The 12052-nt window shown below is 40.2% G+C and overlaps 1 protein-coding gene across 1 annotated transcript in view; it reads right to left on the reverse strand.

The window, feature by feature from the left end:
* Positions 1–6063: 6063 nt before the first annotated feature.
* BCAP29 (B cell receptor associated protein 29) overlaps positions 6064–12052 on the reverse strand; it is a 53240-nt gene continuing 47251 nt past the window's right edge. The window contains exon 8 of the mRNA XM_041774089.1: positions 6064–7194. Coding sequence (XP_041630023.1) covers positions 7159–7194 — 36 coding nt within the window. The 3' untranslated portion in view covers positions 6064–7158. The remainder of the gene's footprint in view (positions 7195–12052) is intronic.

Raw genomic sequence — 12052 nt, forward strand, 5'->3', positions numbered from 1 at the left:
TATAATAAATTCTTCTTTCACATTATCCTTTTTTTTTTTTTAAATGGGAGCAATTTACCACTGGGTAACCAGTTTTTTTTTTTTTTAAGTTTTTATTTATTTATTCATGAGAGACAGAGAGAGAGAGAGAGAGAGAGAGAGAGAGAGAGAGAGGCAGAGGGAGAAGCAGGCTCCCTGTGGGAAGCCTGATGCGGGACTCGATCCTAGGACCCCAGGATCATGACTTGAGCCAAAGGCAGACAGTCAACTGCTGAGCCACCCAGATGCTCCTGGGTAACCATTTTTTGTATGATGTTCAGAGTAGTTTATTGCCAGAAAAAGTTCTTTATGTTTTTCGCCTCACTTAATTCTGTCCAGGAGGTTGAGTCTTGCTGTCACTTTACAGGTGGAGATTCTGAAAGTCAAAGTGGGTAATAAAGGAGAGGGGATTTGATCCCAGGTAGTCTATGTGTGTAGTCACTTCTGCCAATAAAGATTCTTGAGCATCTTCTGCCAATAAAGATTCCCTTGAAATTTCCAACGGTGAAGTTAAATGCTCTATGTCATAGGACAGTGGGCCTCATTCCCATTTTGAGGACTCACACACTGGGTGCTCACTGCACAGTCCCACCACTGACACTCGTTGTCTGGGTCAGCAGTTCTTTCTCTGTCCCTCTCTTTTTTTTAAAGTAATCTCTATTCCCAATGTGGGGCTTGAACTCTGAGATCAAGAGTCACGTGCTCTACTGCCTGAGCCAGCCAGATGCCCCGAGTCAGCGTGTCTTGGTGGTAGGAGGGATGGACTGGGCATATGACTATGACTTTATGTAGTTTGAAAAACCCTGACCCCTCAGGTGATGTTTCTACAACCTATTGTAGGTCCTGCAGGAGAATCCTGTTGTAGAATACTTACTGATGTTGGGAAGGGGGCAGACTAAAGCAGGTCACAAAGCAGTATGTATGGTATAATCTCATTTTGGTAAACATTTGTATTGTGTGTGTCTAACAGCATTAACCAAACTGCTAACTGTAATCCTTTTGCTTCCCATATTTGCCATCTATCTTGTTTCAAGAGAAAACAAGCAAACTTGAATCAAAACACATTTTCAGGAAGTGAACCCTTGTGGAGGTTTCCTTCAGGGAGCCATGGGCTGAGGACTGAAGGTCCTGAGGTTAAATGTGTTCCAGGAAATTGGCAGTCTTGGAAGAACAATGAGATTCTTTACCATGGGTGGTGCTTCAGGAAGAAGAGATTTCTGGAGAAGTGTACACTTTCTGGAGAAACCTGGCTAACCAGGAAGGCATCTGGTTTGGGGAAGGGGGGGGAGCAAAGCCAAAACTTCACATCGGCAATTTGCTCAAATTTAGGACAAAGGCTGCTCACTGAGAACTAAACTCTGTAGGAACTTCATTTTTCCTGATATCCATAATTATACTTCTAGCCCTCCAGCACTACATGTGTATATACAATGTAACAGCTCTTGGTTATGTGGTGTTTGTTCACCTTGTGGCAAGAGTCACAATAGAGACAAGAGACATGGGCAGCCCTGGTGGTTCAGTGGTTTGGCGCCGCCTTCAGCCCAGGGCGTGATCCTGAAGACCCGGGATGGAGTCCCACATCGGGCTCCTTGCATGGAGCCTGCTTCTCCCTCTGCCTGTGTCTCTGCCTCTCTATCTCTGTCTCTGTGTGTCTCTCATGAATAAATAAAATCTTAAAAAAAAAAAAAAAAAGAGAGACAAGAGGCGTGAATAGACCAGAGATCTACTTTTCTATTGAACTGTTTGGGAGTGAAATTCAGCATAGATGTAGTGGGGGCACACTGCAAGTTACTGGTGTGCTAATGATTAAGTTAAACATAAAAAGCTGGGGATCCCTGGGTGGCTCAATGGTTTAGTGCCTGCCTTTGGCCCAGGGCATGATCCTGGAGTCCCGGGATCGAGTCCCGCGTCAGGCTCCCTGCATGGAGCCTGCTTCTCCCTCTGCCTGTGTCTTTGCCTCTCTGTGTCTCTCATGAATAAATAAAATCTTTAAAAAAAAAAAAAAACAAATAAACATAAAAAGCTGAACACGCAGACAAAACAGAGGATGTAATTTAAAATCATCACCACATAAAAGTCAGGGGTGACAAGACTCTACAAGTAGGAAAGACAAAGAAAAAATTTGATGGTTTTGTGCTATATCTGACAAACGAATTTTGGCTTTTCATTCACATCTAGGCCTTTAAGAGAGACAATGCATTAAAAATAGCTGATGTTGGGGAGCCGGTTGACTGTCTGCCTTTGGTTCAGGTCCTGATCCCAGGGTCCTGGGATGGAGTCCTGTTGTATGGACTTACAGCTCAGCAGGAGTGCCTGCTTCTCCCTCTTCCTATGTCCTTCTCCCTGCATATGCATGCTCTGTCTTAAATAAATAAATAAATAAAAACGTGAAATAAGTGAAGTCATGCAGTTATTCAGCTATTTACTGAACAGCAATTCCCGGGAGGTATGGTGCTCAGGGACACATGTCAGGGGCACAACATCCTTCTACCTTGTTGCTTTAGCTTGTATGACCTCAAGCTCATGGTCTAAGATGGTGATATCTGTGTTTCATGCAGCAGGGTGGAAGAAGAAAAACAAAGAAATTGTTAAAATGTGACGTTCCTTTTTATAGCTGCCTACAAGGAGAACAGAAAATGTCATCTTTAAGCTTGGTAGTTGTGTGTAAAAATATCGGGGGATCTATTACCATAGATGAATGAAAGAATGGATATTGGGGTATAAGTAGTATTCCCAGGCACAAGCATCTATTGCAGGGTATCTCAATCTTGGCAATCCTGACATTTTGGGCCAGATAACTTGTTTTGTGTGTGTATTGGCTATCCTGTGCATTGTAGAGTAGGCTTAGCAGTGTCTCTGGCCTCTACCCACCAGGACCATTCCCCCAGTTATGACAACCAAAAACATCCTGAAACATTGCTAAATGTCCCTGGCTATATTTTCCTTACTCTCTATTGAGAAACACTGTTCTATTGTGCCCAGGAACTGTTTGTCACTGTGCAGGAGACAAAACCAAACCAAAATAATTTCAGACAGTGATAAAAGCTATGATGAAAATAAAATAAGGTCAAGACAGATTGGGTTGGAATGTACTGTGCATGCAAAAGCCCTGAAAGAAAAGAACTTGGCTCCTAGTAAGAAGAATCAGAGTGCAGGTGGGGTTGGAAGTAAATGAGGAGCCTGATGAGGTCTTGTTAATAGGGTCTTCAAGCAGGAAATGGTATGATTTATGAAAGCACGAACTAGAAGAGGAGTAAGAGAATATAGGGAGACCAGTTGTTCAGGTGAGAATGGAGGATGGCTGGGTTTGGCAGTGGAAACAGTGCAAAATAAAATCGTGGAGAAAAAGAACGAAGATCGTAGATGGCTATGGCAATCTCTGATTTACCCAGCTATTGGGAAGGCCAAGTGGTGTTAACAGGTGTCTATTTCCCACAAATTGTGAAATTCCCATGATAGATTTGTGCCGTCTGTACCTGTATTAGTTTCTTCCTGTGGCTGCTATAAACACATTACCACAAACTTGGTGGCTGAACACAAATTTTGTCTCATAGATTTGGAGGCCAGGATCCAAAATCAGTCTCACCAGTGTCTGCAGGGTCACATTCCCTCAGGAGGCTCCAGGGAGAATCTACTTCTTGCCTCATCTAGCTCTGGTGGCTATAGCACTCCAGTCTCTGCCTCTGTGGTCCCAGTGGCTTCTCCTCCTTGGTGTGATGACATCTTCCTTGCCCCTTTTTAAGCATGTTTGTGACAGTATTTAGGGTCCACCCAGATTATTCAGGACAACCTTTCCACCTCATGATCCTTTTTTTTTTTTAAAGACTTTATTTATTTATTCATGAGAGACATACAGAGAGAGATGCAGAGGCACACACGGAGGGAGAAGCAGGCTCCATGCAGGGAGCCTGATGTGGGGACTCAATCCCGGGTCTTCAGGATCATACCCCGGGCTGAAGGCGGCGCTAAACCGCTGAGCTACCCGGGCTGCCCCACCTCACAATCCTTAATCACACAGTTTGCCATATAAAGTAGTACTCACTTTTGCATGGAGGAGAATATTTCTAGCTTCCAGGGGATTAGGACATGGATGATTTCTGGGGAGCTGTCTTTTAGTGCTGCAGTGCTAGAAATCACTTTGGCTACAGTAAGGAAGACATGTTTGTTTAGCAATTAAGGTGGAAGGCACCACTGTGGAATAATAAAATGCCACTTAGTAAAAGAAAACAAAAGAAAATTTTTGTAAGTGGAGTTTTCAAGAATTCTAGGAAGGGTGGGCTGAAGGATAAAAAGAAAAGTTCAGAAGAGCTTCATGGACTTTAGACAAACCCACTCTAGATATGAAGTCAGTGTTTCTGAGGACTGCCATATTTACACAGTATCAAGTGGGTGTTTGAATGCAAGATGTATCCCATGGGTACACCTTGTTGGTAGTGCTGGGCATGGGCCCTGCTGCTGTGGTGGGGCATAGGAGGGAGGGATAGCGAGAAGGCAGTGGACAATGGAATGGGAAGGTGGAACCAGACCAAGTCACAGAGGCTGAGCAAGACAACAGAAGCAGGTGCACGCAAGCAGCTATAGAGGAGAGGTCCAAGGAGGAAGCAGAGTGTCAGTTCAGGCTAGCAGAGACCAGCACTGGAACCATCAACATGGGTATTCAGAGATCCAGGCAGGCTGGTGGCATCAGGATAGCAGAGAAAGCAGTTAAACTCCAGGCTCTAGACTGGGGGTCAGGGTAACTCAGTTATTAATACTGGGCCCAACACAGAGCCAGGGAAGCAACCAGGATGACTCATGCCAAATTCTAGAGTGCTTACTTAAGACTTCTTAGGTACTATTTTCTGTAGTCCAGAACCTTAAGTTAGACTTACAAGTAGGGAATCTGGCAAACCTCTGTGTAACTCTGATGGAAAAGGGCAAGACTAACACTCCTGTTTTGGGATCTATGACCCAGCCTCTAAGACACAGCGAAGTCATTACTGACAATATGAAAGAACATGACTTAATATGCAGTATAACTAAGTCCACGGGATACATGTTTGTTTATAACAATAGGACGTGGTAAGCACCATCGGGGGTAAGGAGAGTAATAAGAACAAAGAGGCATAGCTTGAGAGGCAGCTCAGTATGGAGACTCTGGAGCCAAACTCCCTTGGGTTCAAATGCTGGCTAATACATGACAATATTTCATTTAGCAAATTATCATTAATCTGTGTATAAACACCAGCATAATGTCTGGGGAACTGGAATACACTCAGATCCTGGCCCTGAATCTAACCGTCCACACTGCTTTGGGGGAAATTGCTCAAACTTTTAAGGCCTCAGGGTGTCTCCAAAACTGAAAGGGTTGAGGTCTGAGGTTACTTAAACATATGCTTTAAATTAAGTGCTTTCTGCCAACCTCTCAATCTTCCAAGGGTGCCCAGGCTTTCCCCTTGCTGCACAGTCTGAAAAACTATGAGGATCATTGTGGCATCTTAGTTTACATCATAATCCTGACCTAAGTGTTATTATTCCCATTTTGGAGATGAGGAAATAGAAGTCTAGCAAGTTGGAATAATTTGTTCAAAATCACACAGTTAAATTAGTGGTAAGGTTAGGATTCGATTTTAGTTCTGGCAGTTCTAAAGCTGCGCATCTTCTACTTGTCTCTCTCTTATTTTGTCATAGACTTGATTTCTGTGCTCAGGAGGCCAGGATCACAAATGTCGGTTACCTTCATACTTGCCCACTCTGCTATTTCCTAGGAGATACCCAAGCTGTGCCTGCTCAGCTCCCTCCTACTCGAGACTCCCCCTCCTTGTTATTCATGGTGTTGTCAGCCCATATGGTTTAACTCCAGCGCTCACTCCTGTTAAATGTCTTCTGCATGTGTGTTTTCTAGCAGTAGCTCCTGACTTGTATCTGAAATAAAATTCTTACGTTTTTGCTCATTTCATCTATGTTACAATGACAAAAATCAGATAGGCATGAAGTCGGTGCTAAAATGAAAATAAACACCAAAGGATGAAACAGATATTGGGAAAGTAAAAACTCTGGTCATTATTTTACACTTTCATTTATATTTAGGTCTTGATGAGACAAAGAAGGTGACATTCATGTCTAAACACTGTAACAACCTAAATCATTAATACTACTGAGTCACTATCATGTTCTACAGAAGATTCTAAAGGAATATGAATGGAAAAATAATGTTTAAGATTTACTTTCAAAATACTGATACATTACAGAGAAGCTGTGACCCCAGTGTATATATAGTTGAGGTAATACTTGTATAATTAGTAAAAGTTACTAATTGTATAATGGGAAACATTGCTCTTTAGATATGTACACATTAGCTTTCTGAGTCAAGAATTCCACCTTGATGTAAAATAATTTTAAGTTCAGTGCATGGCAGTTATGCATATAGGTGTAAACTTCATTACCAAACGAGCTTTAAAAAAGGTGTAATGCCTACTAATTATGTGTTATTAACACCAACGTCCACAAAAACAGTCCAACAGATATAGAAGCACAGTAACAAAAATATAATTATCAATATAAGAGTTAACTATCCTTATAAAAAACAACTAAGGTCATTGTTTTTATTTTTTGCTCTTTATAACTCTTCCTTATAAATACAGTGGCTAATTATGATCATTTATCCTTATTTAATCTCCCTATGAACAAATTTGCTGATACTGAATATTATCTTCAAATATATCAGCATTATCATCATCTCATTAAATGAATTATTATTATTATTACTATTATTATTATTACTGAAAACTCATCAAAGCTTTTAAGGCTATTAATTGTTTCATCAACTTAAAAATCTAGTTTTGGAAGTAACTGGTTACAAATTTGTCCTTTTATTGGCAAACAGCAACCATATACTAGTATTACTCTCAACATCTCAATAGGGTGCTTATCATGCTTACATTTCATGTGAGAGCTGGAATACAGACTTTACAATATATCCCAAACAACATTAAATATTGTCACAATGCCGTTATGATAATAACCTATATGTGGCATTAAAAAAATTATTGGCTGGTTGTAATAGTACCTTTTTCCAAAATAAATTTTAAATATTCTAGAGGTTAATGTGATAACAAATTGATTATCTTCACATGACATAGCACAATCTTCTTTCAAAGTTCACAGGCCTTTCTTATTGTCTCTCTCTGAACGATTCTGTGGGAAAAAAAGAGGTAAGTAATGAAAAACAGATTCATAGATATGACACGTTTTAAAAAAATTCTCTTTTCTATGTACAGTTATTAATTATGAGAATAATCAAATGTGAAAATATGGATTGGAAAAGTCTCAAACTTAAAAAAAAAACTATAAAGTTTGTGGGTTTTATTTGAAAAAAAAAAAAGTCTCAAGGGGAAAAATAACACTCTTGATAAGTTCATTTATTTCCCTGCCTTAATCTATTTTGCTTTTGTTTCACAGGTTATACCAGGAAAACAAAATTTCTCAAATTCCCCTCTTATTCCCCTCTTACAAACCCAATTAAAATTTTTGGCAAGGAAATAATGAAGGGAACCAAAAACCCCAGATGGGATGGCCTTTTTTTGTGTGTTTGTTCTTCAGATATTTGCCAATAGTACTGACTTCTCAAATTATATTCTTTGCTGATCACAAGAAGACTATAATGTATCATTTAAAACTGGAGGAAAATGGGATATAAATGAATAACCTTAAGAAATCATTTGCATTTAAGAAAGCAAAAGTTGGGATGCCTGGTGGCTCAGTGGCTGAGCATCTGCCTTTGGCTCAGGTCATGTTCCTGGAGTCCTGTATTAGGCTCCCTGCTGGGAGCCTGTTTCTCCCTTTGCCTTTGTTTCTGCCTCTCTCTTCGTGTCTCATATGAATAAATAAATAGAATCTTAAAAAAAAAAAAAAAAGCAAAAGTCTATGGTGAGAAAAAAGAACTCAAAATGGAGTTGAAGTATTACTGCTTGCACGTGAGAGGCTCATCAAGCTTCTGTTTAGGTTGAGCCCTAATGCTTTCAGAACAACTTTAGAATAACATTAACCAACCAAATTAGAAGACAGGATTAGGTATTTTGCATGATAAGGTACCACACCACTTTCACATGTTTGTATAGATCTTACTACTTCAGATAAAAATCACAGCTTTCCCTACTGAATGGGAGAAGATATTTGCAAATTATTTATCTGACAAGGGGTCAATACCCAAAATATATAAAGAACTTATGCAACTCAACACCCAAACCCCCACATAATTTGATTTAAAATGGGCAGAGGACCTGAATAGGCATTTTTCCAAAGGTGACCTATGAATGGCCAACATGAAAAGACGCTTAACATCACATTGTTGGAAATGCAAATCAAAACCAAGACAAGGTATCATACCTGTCAGAATGACTAAAATAAAAAACACAAGAAATAACAAGTTTTGGCAAGGAAGTGGAGAAAAAAAAAAAAACTCATGTACTTTTGGTAGGAATGTAAACTGGAGCAGCTTCTGTAGAAAAAAGTATCGAGGCTCCTCAAAAAATTAAAAATAATATTACCATATGATCCAGTGATTCCACTATTGGGTATTTACTTAAAAAATACAAAAAACACTAATTCAAAAAAGATATATGCACCCCTCTGTTAATTGCAGCATTATGTACGGTAGCCAGGATACATAAGCAACACAAATGTTCATCCATAGACAAATAGATAAAGAAGATGTGGTGTGTGTGTATATATATATGTATGTATTTACAGGAATATTACCCTGCCATAAAAAATGAAATCTTGTCACTTGCAATATCATGGATGGATCTAGAGAGTACAATGGTAAGCAAAATAAGTTATATAGGGAAAGACAAATACTGTATTTCACTCATATGTGGAATTTGAGAAACAAAACAAATGCACAAAGTAAAAACGATACAAAAATACAGACTCTTAAATACAGAGAGAACAAACCAGTGGTTGTCAGAGGGGAGATGAGTGGGGGGATGGGAGAAATAGGTGATGGGGATGAAGAGTACACTTGTGATAAGCACTGAGAAATGTACAGAATTGTTGAATCATTTTATGTCTGAGACTAATGTAACACTGCACATCAATTATAGTTCAGTTTTAAAAAAGGAAATAATCTTGTACTTATCCAAAATACAAGTGGACATGAAGATTAAAAAAAAAATTATAGCTTTAATGGAGCTGTTATTCTGGATAAGTACTTTAAGTGAAGGGTGATTTTCCAAAATGATATTTGAAAATTGGCAAGTGCTGATGGGTTTGTACTGCCCATAACCCTCAGTTAGTTTTGCTTTTTCTTTTCTAGAAGACAGCTAGGGCAAACAAGGAACGGCAAAGACTCTGTATCTTGAAGGGATTATTTTCTAATATTTATTTAGTGCTTATAACAGGAAGGGGACCAGATGGGGAAATCCAGACAGGTTTAAAAAATGCAAAGTGGGATTCGTTTATGGTAAGGAAATCAGCTTTCTCCTCTTCCACCTTTATTTTTTTAATATTTTATTTTTTAAAGATTATTTATTTATTCATGAGAGACCGAGAGAGAGAGAGAGAGAGAGGGAGAGAGAGAGAGGGGCAGAGACACAGGCAGAGGGAGAAGCAGGCTCCATGCAGGGAGCTCGATGTGGGACTCGGTCCCGGGACTCCAGGATCAGGTCCTGGGCTGAAGGCGGTGCTAAACTGCTGAGCCACCCGGGCTGCCCTATTTCCTTAATATTTTATTTTGTTTATTTATTATTTTTTTTAAAGATTTTATTTATTCATGAGAGACACAGAAAGAGAAAGAGGCAGAGACACAGGCAGAGGGAGAAGCAGGCTCCATGCAGGGAGCCCAACGTGGGACCCAATCCCAGGACTCCAGGATCACACCCTCAGCTGAAGGCAGTGCCAAACCACTGAGCCATCCAGGCCACCCCTATTTCCTTAATATTTTAAAGGTCATTTTATGATTATTTTATTTAAAGCAAACCAACTATGTAAAATTGGGAAAGCTAAGTTTCCCAAGGAAGGAACTTTAAAGATAAAATTCAATTATTAAGGTTGGTTTCACAACAGAAGTAAAATTCATGAAAGGCAAGTTGATACAGCTGTTTACTACAGATGGTCTACAGCAATTTTTTGCTTCTCAAGTAGAGTTCATAAGGTGAATATCAAAGTGTACGAGTCACTTTTAAGAAAATGGTAGTCATGTAATGACACTTAAATCTCAGAATCTTCTACAAGTTCTCACACTGGACAATGGAGGGCAAATGGGGAAAAATGTGTTCAATCAAGAAATAACTACTAGCACCTTACAGGGATATAGAGCTTTTCTTGTTTAAAAATATTAAAAATGCCTCTTGTACAGGATCTGGTTTAATGCTCATAAGGTATTATAACCACCATTTAAGTAATGGAGAAGCCAAGGTGCCTGGATGTCAAATCATCCACCTGAGGTTTACAGAACTGGCAAACTAATGGAGCTGAGAGAGGTTTTGTTTTTCCCCTTCAAACAGATATTTATTATGGGAAATTGGTATTACAGGTGATGGAAGAGGAGACAGAGGCGACAGTGTGGTAAGACACCTCAGAGATTAGTACAGAACCACTACCATTCCTTGGACTGGAGGCACAAGGGAGGAGATAGTGTTAAGGACCTCAGGAGCAAGGGCCACCATGTGGAAGTTGCCCAGTAGGTATTGGGACCATGGAAAGAGATAGGGCTGCTGTAGCAGAGGCCACCCAAAACAGAGAGAGTGGGAAAAAAATCCCTGGCTTTGTCCTTCCTGCCTTCAGTCTCCTTCTGGTGCCTCCCTTTGCTAAACCTGCCCAGAAGAAAGCAGAGGAGCTTGGGAAGTGTTGCTCTCTGAGACTGAATAGAGGAGAAGTAGGAAGGCCAAGGATCCGAGAACACAGTCCAATAACCAGAACAGGCCGAACAGCAGAGTTCTTAAGGACTGGGGGATCAGAGAAAAAATTCCTGATTGTGAATCCAACTTGGATTCCTACTGATTTCTAGTTCAGTGATGTTAGGTATGTTATATAACATAATTTCTGGGTCTTGTTCTCCTCATCCACAAAATAGGGTATTAAAATATTTTAATTTAGTGGGCTGTGACAAGAGTGAACAAAATCACACACGTGAAGCCATTACTAAGTGCTTGGTCCAGAGCACATCTTCAATAAATATTATCCATTACATATTTCAAAAATAACAGAAGAAAGTAGATCGAGGCCTTAAATGCACTAGTGAGCAAGGCCCAACTCTCAGCGTGGCACTTGGCATATCTGGGATGGGCCATTTTTCAAAGAAATAGGTGTGACAACTTCTGGGGAAGGAATTACTCAGAAAAACTTCTTAGCATCTGCAAATCAAGATTGCATAAGCTCCAAACATAAGGGGTTTTGGGGAGAGGAAAGAAAATGGGTTGAAGGAATCTCACTGTCACATATACAAGGGGACATTCAGTGATGGTCAGTGGCCGTAAGAAAATGAGAGAATATTGTTTCTTTTTTCTCCATCCAGGGATCTAAACGTTTCTGACCTGGCAAAGTCCAGTGGTATGGATACTCATCCTTTTGAGTATACCCTAACCTCACAAATAGGAGGAAAAAGAGTTCTATTTCTAGGCAAAAGGCTTCTTCACTTTCCATGGCGGATCCTGAAGGATGCCCTGGAGTAATTCTCATCTGGCCACGGTGATGTAGCAATTTTAGGACCTGTGTTTTAGAGATGAGGAAAGGGTGGTCTTGCTGAGAATCTGACCACCTACTCTAGAACATGGGAACTGAGCTCTTGGTATCCCAGGTTTGAAGCACACATGGTTTCTACCCTTTTCTGGATTGCCCTATTGTCAAAGTAGGTTAGTTAAACTAAACATGCAACTCAGCTAGGGATACCAGATTACCAATGCGTTTTGCATTACTTCTTGACTGGCTCTAAATCAGGTCTAAAGTGGCTGGTTGGGAAGAAGTCATTCTTCCAGCAGGACTTCTACAGAGGAGGGCAGCCCTGGTGGCTCAGCAGTTTAGCGCTGCCTTCAGCCCAGAGCCTGATCCTAGAGAT

This window comes from Vulpes lagopus, chromosome 11 (assembly GCF_018345385.1).
Source record: "Vulpes lagopus strain Blue_001 chromosome 11, ASM1834538v1, whole genome shotgun sequence".
Lineage (NCBI taxonomy): Eukaryota > Metazoa > Chordata > Mammalia > Carnivora > Canidae > Vulpes > Vulpes lagopus.